General features: G+C 30.7%; 1 protein-coding gene across 3 annotated transcripts in view; it reads right to left on the reverse strand.

Moving 5' to 3' along the window:
• Positions 1-6,045: 6,045 nt before the first annotated feature.
• Positions 6,046-17,840, reverse strand: part of LOC148237111 (lachesin-like) — a 306,235-nt gene continuing 294,440 nt past the window's right edge. For all 3 annotated transcript variants that reach the window (XM_088183322.1, XM_088183323.1, XM_088183324.1), the window contains 5 exons: positions 14,732-14,870; positions 14,504-14,655; positions 12,561-12,647; positions 6,685-6,744; positions 6,046-6,568 (listed from right to left, as the gene is read on the reverse strand). In XM_088183322.1, the coding sequence (XP_088039448.1) occupies positions 6,396-6,568; positions 6,685-6,744; positions 12,561-12,647; positions 14,504-14,655; positions 14,732-14,870 (611 nt within the window). In that variant the 3' untranslated portion in view covers positions 6,046-6,395. The remainder of the gene's footprint in view (positions 6,569-6,684; positions 6,745-12,560; positions 12,648-14,503; positions 14,656-14,731; positions 14,871-17,840) is intronic.

The following is a 17,840-nucleotide window of genomic DNA, read 5'->3' on the forward strand; positions in this document are numbered from 1 at the left end:
CCAGCCTGGAACTCAATCAAGAGGAAGCCAACCCAACTTCATGCCATCGAAGATCGCAGAAGCCGCCGCTTCTCTCTTCACATCCATTGGTCCAGCTTGCCGTACCCATGGAAACATTTATTAATGGTTGCACAACAAAATATACCATCTGACTCGAAAGTTAAGTTAAGAGGAAACGCATTTGATCATACAGGGTAAATCTTAAGTTTCATGCAAAAATATATATTTTATTTAATGAAAATATTAATGTTAACTTGCCCGTTTTTTTTACATATTTTAATTAAAAATTAATGATTTATCCATTTATTTCCTATAACCAGAAACGCATTTGCTAATATAGCGTAAAATTTACAAAAAATTGCTATTTGTATAACGAAAAAGTCTAAAACAATTTGTTTATAATAGTTTTTTATACCGTAGTTCTACGTCTATTTAAATTTAATTATAAAGTTGCTATTGAAAATAGAAGTTCCTGATCAACAGCATGAATGTTAAAACAATATAATATTTAATATAACAATTGACCTAACCGAAAATGTACTGAATCATAACATTTTTTATAAACTCGGGCACAAATCATAGCGTCAAGTCGTTTTCGTCGAATTGAAACCGAATAATATAATACACTGGCGAGAAAAAGAGAAAAAAGTTCCTAGGGGGAGATTCCTCCCGGAGAGCGAGCAGCTAATTGGAAAGGGGAAACGTACAGTTTCATTGAAGAGGTTGATGTATTTTGCGAGCGGTGGGGGTGGAACCAGTACAAGTCGCCATACATACGGTTATCTTGTTTCCTATCGTCAGGGAATCGATTAAAGAGGGTGTACGAGGCGACACTGAGGGTGGTAATTAGACTGGGGGTGCTTCCTCTCGACAAGCTTATAACGTTTAAGTCTGGCTATATTGGAGAGACGTGTCGTGCTGCTTCCATGGATTGATTAATTATTTATTGTGAAATGTATATGTTTCATCCGACAAACACGTGGGCTAGAATGATTATTGTTTGATTCTGGTCAATATTCATAAGATTATTAAGCAAAAATATAACCCAACGTGTTACAACGGGGTAGCAATCAACACGTGTAGGTATTGTAAAAACACCTTATTGAAACAGAAGTGAGGAAGCCGCTTAATAATATTGTTCCGACAATTTTACATATATTTATGCATGGCCGAATAAAAGTGTGTTATGGCCGTGCGGGGTTTTTCTGTGTATAAATAACCTGAAGGCTCTTCGGCTGTCACGGCGTGTGGTCGTGCGTCAGCAAGGATTCTGAGAATGTAAACTCTGATAATAAAGCATTTCAATAGTTCGAGGCGTTTAATTCCGTCGAGAGACGGTGGTCCTTCGAGAAGAAAAGAAGGCCATCTCCAAAGGGGAGAGGTCGCAACAAATATTCTATTAATTTAGTCGCTGATATCAATAGTGTTCATTGCTACAAAACATATTTTGGACATTATGTATTTGTAAGTTAGAGACATTGATATTTATTATCTATAAAAATAGAAATGTAAAAATAACAATATAATATTATTCATGTCTATTTTCGCTTTCTTTAATATTGAGCTATTGTTAATATGATTCACGTTAAACATTTCAGAGTTGTCTTGTGTTTTACGTCCAGGGTAAAAAAGGTTTCAATTAAATCGAAAAATAATTAAATAACACGTAATTACTTTCAGACGCATTGAAAAAATATTTATTTGCTGTGAAACGGACACGGAAACAATTTATTACCGAACATCGAAAAGCATTGTAAAGTGACAATATTTCCGTTGCACAATTCGACCTCGAAAGGCTGTCCATCAAGCAAATGTCGCTTTCCAGAGACGTAGACATATTTCGTTGGTCGAACCAATGAGTGCAACAATTGGCTGGATAGTCACTGCATGGTTGTGATGCGTGAGCGAGCTTTGCAACCCTTGATACTTAAAGGAGGGACAGAGAGGGATTCCACCATACAATCAACGCAACAGAGAGGAACGAACCTCCACTACATCGTCACTGCCGCAACTACAAACATATGAGAACCATCCACTGGACATTATCCCTCCGCCAGCTTCTCCACCACCGCTCGGAGAATAACGATACTCGCCCACCATAATTTGTCGCAATATATGTAATATTATATTAAATTATTACTAGTTTCTAACTGGGCCTTACTGGCTTCGAAGTCACACCCCTTAGGGTTAGAAACCTTACCTAAGTACATATTTATATTTAAAACATATATTAATTAATATAAAATAGAGATTATTTGTCAAGTTTTATTTTTATTAACTACAACATACATGTTTTAGTAGGGTTACTTTATAATTAGAAAAATATTTTATATTAAAGCACTAAAGTACTATATGTATTCTAGCAGCTCATGTTGGTTTTTATTCATAGTGTAAATTAAAAAACATTAGATTATGCTACAAGAATCATTTACTCGAGCCATCTCTCAAAAGAGCTATATACTGATTTTTATAATTATAAAATTTGAGTAGTTATTAATACAATTTTTCTCAAAATAAAATACTGGATTTTCTCTATTTGGTAATCTCGGGATATAATCATAATCTTAATGATGGTGATTTTTTTGCGATCTTCGAAGGGTGCGAAGGTAATTTCAGAAATGAGACCATTTGGATGTTAAGGGAATATAGAGGGGAGATTTCGATGCCCAGGGTATAAGGAAGTATGGCACTCGTTTTCGTGGTGCATTAAACGTGGATTGTTTGAAAATCTATACATTCAAAAGTGTTCTGTAAATAAAGTTTAATATTAATAGTTTGGAAATAAATGTGTTAATATGTATGAAATTAATAAATAATCCATTATATATTCTAGCATTGCAAAAATATGAATAATTAAGCAGCTAGAAAGCAACAGAAAATCACTACATTGTAATGCTTTTTATCTAGAACGCTCATTGCTTTATACGGCATCACGGAACAGAAAATCTGTAAAAATGCCGTAAAGGGTAACATTCTGTTACTTTAGATAATTCTTTCACACATAGTTGTCAGGAACATAAATAATACATCTCACTGCAACTAAATAATATCAATGCTACCGCAACAGTTTGTCGGAATTCTGACATTGGCATTTCTATAGATTCTCTGTTTTCTAAGAGGCATTGTTTAACTTTACGTTGGTTGTAGTTCGAAGTGAAGCACTGCAGTTGATGTGAGCCATTCATAATATTGCAAAGGTAAAATATATCTTTTATTTTTTTAATATTAAATTAAAAAATAAAATTATTTTACATTACTTGTACTATATTCTAAAAGGCGCAGGTCCCTGGGACCCTAGTTTTTGTAATACATCTCTAAGGGGTGCAATATTTAAGAATGTAGACAAAAGCTTCTTTTTGAGGTTTCGACAAGAAAGGGCGAAGCCCAGGCGGTAAGCCCTCTCTCTCTCTGCTTCGCTTATTTTGTCATCTAGCAGAGAAAGTGGAAGGTTCTGAGAATCCAAACTATGGATATTTGAATGACTATAAAAATTTAAATCTCATCTCGCTGTGCCTATTTTTTTTATGCGTAAGCGGCATATATTATTGAATGATAGAAATTTAGAAAAATCACCTTAATCTTGCTAACATTTCTTTAATTAGAACGGCATTTGTAAAAAAATTAAAGATGAAATAGTAGAATAAGGATTATTTAATTAGTAGTTAGCAATAATTAATATAATACTTTAAATAAAATTAGACGAAGTTCCAAAAGTTACATAAAATATAGGTTGGGTTCATTATTTTACAAATATAGAATTGATTATGTAGTATTTATCGATTATTCATTAACTTGCGAGTATGATGGTGAAGGACAGGAAAGCAGGTTAACAGTAACAAGCGCGCAGTCGGTATCGGCACAATCATTTTTCGACCGCTGAATCAGTGTTTAAACGATGCTCTTAACTTTGCTTTTGCTGCCCTCGGAAGCCGACCTAATAAATACTACAAAAATTATCGTGGACGTAGTAGGTGAGAGTGTAAAATAAATATAATTGCTGATGATTCGTTAGTTTATTATGTATTTAATAATATGAAAAAAGAAGGAAAAGTAAAAAAAGTAATAATTGAACATGAAAAATAATAAATATAAGCAAAAATCAACTAATGTTATTGAATAGTATTAGATATAATCAATAAGATATTTAAGAATTGATAAATGAATGCAAACTAAGTACTAAAAGCTATATATTATTAATACAAAGAATTGAATGTCACTTTGAATATAATATAATAAATACCGTTTCTTAAAAGTAGGATACATACTGACTCTTGTTAACGGGGTGCGTTCTTGTTAATAATATACTGACTTTTGCTAACGGGGTGGGTTCTGGGGGCGCAGATTACTTGCTTACCCTCTAAGGAGGGCCTCGTTCCGTGGAGGTAACTTGAAAGGCGACCGTCTCGGTGGAGGGGACCGTAGGATGTATTAAATGAGATCCGAAAGACCTTCTACTGTGGAGTCTTCGATGGTGGCTGGCCAAACACAGTAGCTTGGCGAATGCTAAAAGACTCACTACAGTTTTGCCATGCTAAGAGGTCTTCAATTATGGTCAGGTAAAAAAAGTAGTACTCTAGTCAAAAACTCTAAATATCTCTGACACTTGGCGTAGGATTTTTCGGTGGCACTAAAAAACGTGTGATTAATCTAATTTCAATTGATAAGCCATTTTATATTCTATATTTTTTAGAAAAGTCTTTTCACGATGTTAATCTTTGAAGTGGTTCCGTGAAAACATCGTGACCACCTTTGACCAAACGGTCGCCACAATTTATTGACGTGATATCAAATTATACCCTTGATCTTAGATGTTATTAAGGTGTTGATTATGATTAATTATTAAAAAATAAAACGAGATTTTTTCAATTATTTTATATTTAAAACGCATATTATCATACATTATACACAAAAGTATACAGTTACTGTTTTCCAAATCATTTATGTTGATTATCTTGTATATTTACAAAAATATCAAGGTACGAATCATCGACTCTATCGTCCAGCATCATCAAAATCCGAGCGGAATGTTTAAACATCATTAAAACGATAGATTTATGTTTTAAATATACAAATGCAGAACGAAAATCGTAAAAAAATATAGCGCCATATAAAAACCAAGGGTTTCTTTAATGCTTTCGGTATAACCCTATGTATATACATACACATAAATGCACGTTAAGGGTTTATGAGGTTGAACTGGATTTCGTACTTTACATAGTGTGTATATAAATATATATTGTTTAACATAAAATCATGCTTTTTATAAATACTTATTATTTTATGTACATTATAAAATTATTATTTATTTAGAAACGATACATGTTATTACAGAGATTAGATGAATACTGTGAATGATATGTTGTATATATTATACACATGACACTTACAATTACTATTTTTTAATGTAATGATAAATTAAAACGTAAGTATCACAGTTAAATGTTATTTGTACCGAAAAACGTAAACGTTATTTAATTATAAAAAAATCTATGAAACTAATATTTGTTTGATTTATATGGATTCTGTCTACGGTTTAGCATTGATATGAATTTTAATATCGCATATTGAATTTTGGGTTTAAAAATTCATCAAAATGGATTGAAGTTAAAGGCGATAGTTCGCTTTTGTGATTGTAAAAAAAAACAACATATGGAAATTGGAGTTAATTTTTCGTGGCTTTTATGATAGTCAAATGTGCTTTTATGACTATATAATATAAAAATTTAATAGTAATGATTGATAAAAGATGAAACGTTTCATTATCTATTAAAAAATAACTAAGGACATTTCATATTATATTGATAATATTCTTTGTAGTTTTATGGCAATATTTATTGAATAACAATATATGTATGTGTACATTTGACCGAAAATAAAATTAATAAATTATTTAACAAATATTAAAATAAACAATGAATTTATCTTATAAATTTAAATAGTTATGTTATTTACAATATTTACAATGATTGAGATTTATTCATTAATTCGTCGTTTTTTGTTATTATAATTAATTTTTAATATATGTTTAATAAATAATAAATCAAGTTTAAGTCATAAACGATGACGATTTACTTCTTATTTATTTTTCCTTACAGTACATTTGATAAAATAGGTTTTAGGTTTATTTTATATTTATTTACAGTAAATCCTTTTATATATAATATATAGGCTTGTCATTCATCTTTTCTTAAAATGTAAGATTATAAAGCATTATTTACAGTCATATGCGTATAATAATTTGCACGGGTATCACTTATAAACCTAGTAAATGTGTTTTATATTTTAGTGTTAATAACTAGCGGTACAAATATTAAATAATTTGGCATTCGATTCAACAACGCGACCAATATTCAACAATTGGACGTTCAATCTTTACGCAAGACATGGTTGAGGTATCATCTGAAGAAGATGTTGGTACAGAAGATAGACAGAAGGACGTTGAATATCATAGAAGGCCTTTTGGAGATTGATCCAGAACGTATGATATCTATAGAACCCCTTGGAGCACCGGTCGGCTGCCAAAGGTTGTCGACTACAGACTGTTCGATAATATTCTCTGCGATAGAATCTGAACATAAGTACATAATTGTTAAAAAGTTGTATAAAAAACAAATTTCAATATTTTAACAATGACTCATTAAAGCCTTTAAGTTATTATTAAGGCCTTACATTTAAATGACTTACCATAAGTAGTCACGTCCGAGATGACCTTTTGCTCCGTCGGCGGCAAAGGGACGATGAACCCTGAAAATATTAATGAGAAATAATTAGTTTTAACTAATTTAATATTTAGGTAAAATGGCTTTAAAATAATCATTCTGATAAGGCTTTCAATTATTTTCTTCAAGGGTTTTTAATGTATTTTAATATATATTACTTTAAATTTCTATGACATTAAAGTATTTGGCAATTATAATTAATCTGTCGGTATATGTATATCCAGTGGCGTAGCAATAGGGGGGGAGGAGGGGCGGGCCGCCCCGGGCGGCACTTGCATGGGGGCGGCATATTCGCGATGTGGTTATTAACTCTGAATGCACTAAAACATATATAAATCCACAAATAACAAGAGATTAATAATAATCAATTTATTATATTAAGAAAAGTTGATTTTATGACTCTGCAAAAAAATGTATGGGGGGAGCGGCAATTTTAGGGATCGCCCTGGGCGGCACATACCCTAGCTACGCCACTGTGTATATCAAATACAATACAAATGTATAATAATTCAGGTGTTAGTATTGGGGGGCAGTGTCAAATGCGGAAGAGTCCATATCAATACAAATATTGTAGCAAGCCGTCTAGTATAAAATAGTGTCTTAAAATAAGTGATGTTGCTGTCTCTTTAAATACGTAAGTGAGTGTTAAAGTGAGTCTCTCATAAACATTACATATGTTCTTTTACAGAAAAGCAATTATTGTTTGTTAGCAAGCTTCTGTATTTTTTTTTATAAAAAATGATGTATTTTTTTTTATAAAAAAATACATCTTATAAATAACTCTTTGCAACGAATCCTTTTCAAAAAAAAAAAAAATCCAAAGATTTATCTTAAATAAATGCACACATAATTCGTTTTATGGAACTCAGTATTTATTTAAATGTATATATCCCTTAAAGTAATTCATTAAATCGCACCATTATGTTATGACATTTATATCACAAATTATGTATTATCGATACGTAAATTAAAAAAATAATTACAAAATGTCTATAAAACGTGTTTGCATAAAGACATAATGTCACATTATGCATTCACATTCCTATTTGATTGGTGGCCATCGGAAAATTATTAGCGCCGACGAGTAATCCCATTAAGCTTCGCACGCCGTTTTAGCTTCGACGCTAAAAGTGAAATAGCCGTAGATTGTATATACAATGTATAAACGGGCAGATGCACAATATTGCGCTTCTGCATTTTTATTCGCGTCATTTCTCACCGGAAATGTTTTCATCTTCTTCAAAGTTTTGAACAGAGTCGTTCCGACGATTAAACACGCGGATTGTTTCAGATGGGCGTGCATTTCTTTTATTAAAAAAATACAAGAAATATTCGCGCTTGGTTCGCAAGACATACCGAGGGATTTAGTATTGTAATGGAAATCCCACCACTAATATTTTAAAGCCCTACCACCTTTAACAATAATATTTTACTTCTCCATATATCATTTATTTCTTCATTAGTGTTGTCAGAAAAAAAATCCCTCGCGGAGTTTTACATCATTATTTATTTTGTAAACATTAATTATTCTATTGCAGTAATTTTACGCTGAAGTTTATTAATATTTATCGTTTTAATCTGATATTCTCCCAAGAAAACATTTAATAATCAGGGGTAGCCACGTCGAACAAGTCGACTATCATGTGCGGACAGAATAATTAACATAAATGGTTAATGTGCCATATTTAAAAATGCGATTTTTAAAATCAGCACTATTGTTTTACCTTTTAAGGCAGCAAAATATATGTGGGTTCAAATAAGTATTAATGTTAAAAACTAGTATAATTAACTGAATATATTTATAGTACTCGATAAATTTGAAACAGTGAAGCAAAGCGCAATGCATCTTAAGGCGTATTTAACGAATGACGATTGTATCATGGACACTCAACGGTTATTTTCCCGCTACTTCAACATCAATATAGTAATTTTGACACAATATTTGGACTGTTTTTTCATTAATAAAGACAATAAAAACATATAGTAAAATGGTATCACCAGAATATTGATAACACTATACCAGGCATATTTTTGGGTTCGCTTGCCAAAAATCCTCAAATATTATTCCTCGATTGTGTGGCTTGCCCAAGGAGAAAAAAATTTACCAAGATAGATAAAATAAATAATTATTTATTTTTATTTTATTTAAAAGCTTAAAAATTACAATATAGTTTCTTAAAAATAAAGTCGTAATCAATAAAAACACACATTAGTTATTAATTAATGAGATTTTTGCTGTTGTATATTCGATGACAACTCCTTAATATCTGGTTCATATTTCGTCACTTTTAGTAATACACACGACCAACTTGATTCATCAGTCATTCTCTTTCTTGAATTACATTTTATGAAATTCATTTCGGAAAATAATGATTCACAAAATTGATAATATTGATGTTCGTTAATCGATTACTTTCAATTATTTCCAAATCATTTCTCAAATTAACCAATTTTTGTTTTCATATCGAACTCGATTGGAATTCAATAAATTGCATTTCAATGTGTTCCAAATTTAGCCACTCGAAAATCTCCAAATTGAGGTCATCTGCTGATAGTGTGTCTGGATATAAAATAAATTTTGATGTCTTTTCAAATCTCCTGAATTGTTTGAATCTTGAAGAAAACTAGTTGATTATCGATTGAATAACTACAGATAATTCTTGTGGTAATTTGATTTGATCTGGCTTTTATTCTGCATTTTTTTTGTATTTGAAGGTGTTAGATACAACGTCACAATCAAAAATTTGTAATTAGCTTGAAATTCTTTGATTAAATCAAACATAACAATAATTGTTTTGTTAACACCTTGCAGTTTAATATTTAATTCATTTAAATGTAAGCACAAATAAGTAAAAACATTAATTTTGTAAGCCATTCGACGTCTAGTAACTCATTATATTTTTCAATGAGATTTTCGTTAATTAAAAAAAGCTTAACTTCATCTAAACACTCCAACGAATCTTTGAAGAACTTTTTCACGACTTAACCATCGCACATTGTTGTATATAAGTAAACCATATACTGAGTTTACCTCATTTAATAATTCTAAAAAAATTCGTTTATTTAATCCGCGCGCAGATATCAAATTGACCAATTTTGATACAAGAATCATAACATCTTCCAGTGCCTTAAATCCATGTATTGCGTATAAAACTTGCTGGTGTATAATGCAATGAAAGTCCAATTCGTTCAGTAAATAAATTGATAAAACCATTTTTCTCTCCAGTCATACTGCGAGCACCGTCTATTCCGAAAGATCTATTTCTCTTTCAGTGAGTGATTTTACAACTGCATTGCAAATATCTATTCCTTTTGTTGTTGTTGCTAATTGAGTAAAAATTGCTAAGTGAGCTGATCCAGTTATATCAGTACTTTCATCAAGGCAATGGGAAATTAAATCTGAAGACTTTATAATATATCCATGTTTTGCTGATGAGTTACATTTTTGGCCATTTCTATGATTCTATCTTTCACCGTATTTCTAGCCAAAGGCATATCATTTATTCTTTGAATAATTTTTTCTTTATTTTCAAAATCTTCAAAAAGATTGAGAGAGCATTTTACCCATGCTTCTTTCAGATATTCTCCATCGCTGAATGGTTTTCCGGGCTTAGCGATTATGTTTGAGGTATCAAAACTAGCAGCAGTTATATTTGAACGACTGCGGATAAATTTCATTAGGGATGTTGATTGCATATTTTTATTTTTATTTGCCCGAACAATAAATTCTTTTGTTCTTCCTTACTTTTTTCAAGGAGAGATTTATGGCTTATCACAAACTGATGAAGTTCTGCATACAACTGTCCCATAACATAAAACACATACTGCTTTTCCGCCTTTGTTAGTCATGCCATACTCTTCAGTCCACCAACTTTGTTAGTTTCTGCGGTTCATTTCTGATACTTTTTCATTTCTACCAGCCATGTTAAATGCGATTTATTCAAATGTTTAAACTATGCTTTAATTAAATTACCTTAATAGTTCACATACTAACCAATAATTCGAGCAAAAACAAATCACAGCTCATTTATCACATCGTATTTTGTGAAAAACATTACTCAACGATGATGTTGTTCTTTTTCACTTGTCAGAAACAGCGTATTATTGTATATATTATATGAACATGGTCAATGTTAGCCCCTCTACTATCAGCAAGATGTTAAAGATCGACGAACTTATCTTCACTGACAGTGACATCTGCAACGGTGGTAAGCAACAAATTACAATAAACATAATTTCAAATGAAAATAAACGTCAAAGACAGTGCTGCCAGCATAAAAATTGTTTGAAGTGCCACTATAGGTAGTGGCTTACATTAATAAAACGATTGTCGTTTATCTTAGAAAACATTAGATAATTAATAAAATGAAATAAATGAATAATTTACGGATTATTTATTCAAAATTTAATTTTTTAAAATTAAAAAATTAAAAAAATATTTTTGAACTTGGAAATTGTTTATGTGTAATCCATATTCTCAAACGTGCCACCTCGGGCACGCGTGCCCTAGGTTCGCCATACCTGCACTATACTATAGTTGATTTTTAATTATGTCATGTCCAAGAATGGGGATATTAAGTTTTAAGACCAAGTTAGTCTGACGTTCTCAGACAGTGAGACGCTTGATTCTGACTTGTAAAAAGCAAATAAAATTTTACTGATACTGAGTAATAAAATTGTTTGATAAATTTTAACTGTTAAGCTAGTAAAATTATATTTATAATTGTGAAAATATAACTTTATTGGTAAAACACATTCACTGTAACATACATACATATATACAAAGGTAAGAATAGAGTGGTCTGTAAGGCTTAGTCTGGTAAGCCAGAGGCCGTGGGTTCGAGCCACAGCAGCAGACTTGAATTTTTATTTATAAAGACGAGCTATTATTAAAAACCAGATGCAAAGTGATATCTATTAATTATAAATTAAAATTCATATAATAATTTTTAATGTATTATTTAGATGCAACCGATTTCCAGACTGAAAAGTCTAGTAGTTAATATTAAATTGTAAGTATTTTAATACTTACAAGTTAGTATTAGTGCTTGAACCCGCGGCCTATGAGTTACCAGTCTAAAACTTACAGACCACATTATTCTTTCCTTTGTATTTATATACAGTATGTTTGTTAAACAAAAAAAAAACAACGGGAGTAGGTTGAGGGATCCTTTGCCCAAGATAAATGTATCAAGTCTTCTTGTTGTCGATAGATTTTTTTTATCGAGTCGAATGTAAGTATCGGTCAAGAGCACTTATATTCGATCCAAATTATATCAAGTGAGTCATAAACCTATAACGATAAAAAACTGTATCCATCGCTTTTGAGCCCACCCTGTACATATTCATATCAAGTCTAATTTCTGTGCAAATTGGAACTTCTGCGAAGAGGCTTCGAGAGCTTCGAAAATATTTAGACTGGGAAGGCCGGCGCGGAGAGGGCTCGAGTATCGTCGCTCTCATTTGAATATGAACGTCAGCGTCCGTGGGCGCGCGAGAGATAAATTGTATCTTTTACAAAACGTAATTTTCTTGTATGTATGCAAATGTGGGCGCCACGCAATCTGGGCGCCCCGTATTTCGATTATTCAAATGGCCCCTTGCCGGCCCCGCGACACCGTTTTACTTGTAGGCCCCCTAATGTCATCACGCCATTTTCGTGTTAAGCGCCCAACCTCCCACTTCCCCCGGAGATTCTTCAAAGTCATCATCTGTGTTTGTACAACACGGTGGATTTATGACGTTCTTGAATTAGTAAGCGCGAACGCTTTATCACTCTACGTTTGTGCACTAGTTCACAGCGAGAGTGTTAAATCTGGATTAGCTAATTAACATACTCACTTGGAATGACTGGATATTCCCTTTCAGTGGTGGTTGTTATTTGGGTGGTTGTGGTCGTGGACGGAGTGGTTGTTGTCACTTTGATTTCTGTGAAATAAAAGCATTATATATAGCAATGTTAATTTGTGGTGAATAGATTTAACTTAAATTTGATACAATTATGAAGCACGCCTAAAATAGATAAACATGGTTATCGCTGAAGCATACTTGTATTTGGCAAGCTCACTAAGAAGCTAGATGGCTTGTAAGAGAGGAGTGTTTTCAAGCGCTGACGTCGGTTAAGAATAAGGGCCGCGATCGTGACACTAGATCAATGTTTCTCAACGTTAGCCGGCGCTACATTTTTTTACAAAGTCGTAAATGTAAACATTTACACATTATTCTGGCCGAATTCAAAGAGGATTTATCTTGCCCGTCACGACTAGGATGTCAGCGCTCGAAAACGCTCCTCTTGTATGAGCTTGCGAAACATAATCTATTTTTGGTGTGTACTATATGGTATTTTTTAAAATGTTTTTTTTTTGTATAATAGCAATCATGACGCATTAAGGAAATCTGTTTAGTCATTATGGGCATATTTGCAATAAAAAATAAATATAGCGTCTATATTTAACAGTTTTTTCTTATGCATTAGTTCTGAAGTAGTTGAAGCGGCTTAGAAAAACTTGATAAATGGGTACCGCACGAACTGAATAAGTACTAAAAGTTGACATTTTAAAGTTTGTTATGTGCGTATTTTACACAACATAAACGATAAATTTCTTAATCGAATTAAAATATATGCCATAAATTGATTTTTTTGTTTTATTTGTCAAAAATTGGTTCTATGGTATACAGAAATTACTCCAACAAAAACAGCAATCCTTTACGACAGCAGAAAGCGGTCAGTTTACTGGTTGAACTGTAAATGGAAAATAAAAATTCGCATTTTCAATTCTCAGTTGTTATATATAGTACGTGATTATACAGTTAATTTTTGTAGTTATTTTTATATTATTAATTAGCAAATAATTAAATTATCGTTAAACAGAACAATTCAATATGATTTTGATTTGTTATAATCGAGAGAAGACCGACTTACTTTGATTAATTACAGAGCGTCGAGTTACGGGTAAATTGTATCAAGTCCCTATACATTTTCAAAATCTGGAGATTCCCACTCAGAGTAATTTCTTTTTATCTAATTTTTAATTTAGTTTTTAATTACCAAAGCAAATATAAGGCACATTAGATTAGTTAATCTTAATCAAATTTTTGATATTTAAATACTTGCAACTCCTATTAAAATCTTTTAGGGAAGCCTGCATATTTTTAAGCGTCTGGTACGGATTCACTTTTTTATGCAGTTGCATTTTTTTTTAAAAATCAGAAAATTTCTCGAGAAATGAGAATTTTTATTTTCAAGTAAAAAACACTAATAAGGTATACAATCCAAGCTGCTGTAGAAAGTGCATTTTGAGATTTAATTATCTCATGAGTTCCGGAATTTTACACTTGTAATTAATTACGAAAAATGTGTTGAATTTAATATTACTAATTTTGATCAATAAATATAGTTATTAGCTAAAAAATATATAGAGTTCTTAACCCTAACTATTTTTCTAGCAACAAAATATAAACATATATGAGTTTTTCATATTAAATTTTATTATAATAAAATAAAATAAAATAGTGTTAACGGTTTTCTGATAACTTTTCAATGTCTGTTATATTATACATTTGACTAAATCGATAGTTGGGCAAATTGCTTTATCCAAGTTGTCAAAAATTACATGGATCAATACTGAAACATTATCAGAAAGGGGATTTAACAAGCTATTTGCACCAAGACAAACTCAAGTCCATAATTCAAAGTAAACAGAGGGTTGTTTTGTTGTTATGCAAAAATATTTGTCTTCATATTGGCGCTTAAATTGTTGAGACCCAAAGGAATTGAAATTTACCATATAAGCGTATGTTGCCATCAGATTTTCCCATAGTGTTGGAAGCAACGCACATATAAGTGCCGAGATCGCTCTTGTTGAAATCCTTGATGATTAGGATCATCCGTGCCTCGTAAGTAGACACTCTCTCCCAGCTCATTTCGTAATTTCTCCTATAAAATAAGATAAAAAACAATTTAAAATTAATAATTATTTGCAAGACATAATAGCAATTATAAGAATAGTTACCCTTTCATGAGCATTTCTTCTCTGTTTTTGATCCACGTGTGGACAGCTGGCGGATATGCTTCAACCAAACACTCCAATCTGGCGTCGGAGCCTGTAGGTACTCCAATTAGTTGCTGACTGACTATTATTGATGGGGCAACTATGGAAGAAATATGCTCATTATAGCATTTTTAACGATACTCTTATCTTACACTATTAGCTTGAATTTCATTCACAATAAAGTGTATTACAAACTAGCATCATTAGACGTTGAATCTCCTCTGGCAACCCTCTTTAATATTCCGTCAACCGTTTTAATCCATCTTTGGGTAAATATATTTTTTTTATTATTTATTAGTATCGTACTTGTTGAAAAATCAACGAAGAGTAAATAAAAAAGAGTATATATTATATTAACCGTTCAATATAAGTTATTTCTAATACATGATTAAATCAAATACGTTATAATTTAAAAAATCTAAATATTTATTAAAATAAACTAACTTTTAAAATTAATTTAATGTATAATATTCACATATAGATAACATTATACATTATATTACAATAAAATATTTAATATTTCGGTCAGCACCAAAACTTTTTCACAGCAAATTTTTTGACTCAAATATAAAATTTAATGCTAATTTTAGATCTATCTTTATTCTCCTTTTTTGGTATAAACTAAATCTTATTTATTTTATCTTTGATTGTGTTTGCTGAATGAGAATATTGAACTTTTATTTATTCGCGTCATTTTATCATTAATTATGGATAAATTACTATCAACTTTGCCATTTATTAAAATTGATGTTAACTTTACTATTATTCTTGATTAAAAACATCATACAAATAAAGTTATTGAATATTTGTAATAAGTTTAACTTACGTGACATATTACATATAATTACACTTTACAGAGTAGAAAAATATCAAACTAAATATAAGAACACAATTGTTCATATTTTAAAAATATTTATAATAGCAATATAATGCAATATTATATTTTAAAAACAACAGACATAGTAAATTTTTAAAACGGATTTTATAAAAATTATTTAAACTAGTCTTAGTGTTAAATATATTATTGTTTTAGTATTTTAATAAGACAGTCAATAATCTCTTTGAATTATTATATTCATTAACATAAAATCAAGAACAGTAGTTTATTGCTCAGTAATTTAGCGACCAGTAAATCTATTAAAAACCAATACGACAAATGAATGGTATAAGTCGCTGACTAATAACTTGAAAGACCTGGTTTTGAATCTCATATTGACCTGAGAGACTATAATTATATAATAATAATTCCGAATGATCATTATAGATTTTTCCAATCTCACAGATAAATATCGTGATGTTTAATTAAAATCAAGCTATGTCGTACATTATAGTTATTGATTCTTTCATAATGGACTACCTTAGCTCATAGAGAATATACGGTATGTATTCAACAACGAAAAATATAGTATTGCAGCGTACCTCCTGGTTATTCAATATTATTAATATCAAATTTTAACTATTATTATTTATATTATATTTACTGTATCGGAACACACATACTCGAACGTGAAACGGCTCATCGATCCGCACATGGTTCCCGGGAACATTAGCATTCAAATCGTAAATCCTTTCATCCGAATGCGAATACATCATACGTATCATCCTTATTGGCAAATAAATAGTCATTCAGATTCGTCCCAGTGGAGTCCTTCCTCCTCCGGCTAAGCTTCCATTGAATAAAGTCTTGGTCCCCAAAAGGGAAATCCTTGGTCCGATATCGTCCAATAATAATTTTCATTTGTATGGAGAATGGTACGATGTATATAAGGATATAGAGAGAAAGCAGAGTCGAATCGGAACACAAAGCCGATGGCAGTTTGTTATTCTAACCCGATTTCAGAGATATAAGTAATATTGTTAGACAAAAAACCGACAAATTTTTACCGCGGAACGGGATCACTTTTTCTTCCTTCTTTTATTTCTGCTCGAAATCCTGCCACTCGTGCTAATATAATAATGTTTGGTACGCCGAAAAAAAGGATTGGGTCGTTGTAGATGAATAGAAGAAAAAATATAAGGAAAAAGTATAAGATGAAGCGACCTTAATCATTTAGTCCTGTACCATTGAACAACCGATGTTAAATCATATCTACATCCAAAGACTTTCATATCTTAAAAATTATATATTTCAAGTTAGAAAAGTTTTTAAACTGCAAAAAAATAGTATTTTGAAAACGAACGGAAAAGTCTTAAAATAAGTATAAATAAACTGAAAGTTAGGATGTATTTATTACTAATAAAAAATAAAACTATTAAGACGTGAGTATAGTCAAAATGAAAGTGAATTACTGCAGAAATTTGCAAGATGTTTTTCGGTTCAGACCATTTTTTTATTTTTTCCAGATGGGTATTTGCTTGTTAAAAGAGAAATTTGTCAATTTTTAGACTATTAACTGATGTTTCCGAAATAAACAAATATCATGCCCACCACGACATAAGACTTCAAATGATTTATTTTTACAGTTTTTTTTTGATTGAACAAATATTGTTGAATTATATGTTTTTTGTAATACTCAAAGAGTATAAAAAGATAATTTAAATCCTTTTTTATGTTTTAAATTTAAATATTTAAAAAAATCTACTAAAAATGTGCCTCACTTAGAAATAAAAAGATTAAATATGCATTTTAAATTTTAATATGTCTTTTAGCTTAATATTTTCTGTAGTAATTATGCATAGTAATAAACAATGAATAATTTTTTGAAGCATGTTAACCCTTTGAGGAGTATCGCCGTACATGTACGGTGGTATATATAGATGGTCTAACTCTAGATATTTATATAGCTTATATTTATATATTATTTAAAAAAATTGATTTAGTGTAAATGATTTGTATAGAAAATAATAATACGAAATAAATAAGCATTAATTTAATAAAAAATATTGAGAGCTTCTGAATTGATTTTAAAAAAATAATGCAAAAGCCGAATAATATATTATAAATATGTAAAATAAATTAACGAAATTTAGTAATAGAAAAGTGTTCAAATGAATGATTAAAACTAATACAATAAAATAGTAAAATAAATCAAAGCAATACAACGTTGAGAATCAGTGATTTTTTTTCTAT

The sequence above is a fragment of the Plectrocnemia conspersa genome, unplaced genomic scaffold (assembly GCF_051122295.1).
Source record: "Plectrocnemia conspersa isolate PC_06_02 unplaced genomic scaffold, ASM5112229v1 ptg000003l, whole genome shotgun sequence".
NCBI classification, from domain to species: domain Eukaryota; kingdom Metazoa; phylum Arthropoda; class Insecta; order Trichoptera; family Polycentropodidae; genus Plectrocnemia; species Plectrocnemia conspersa.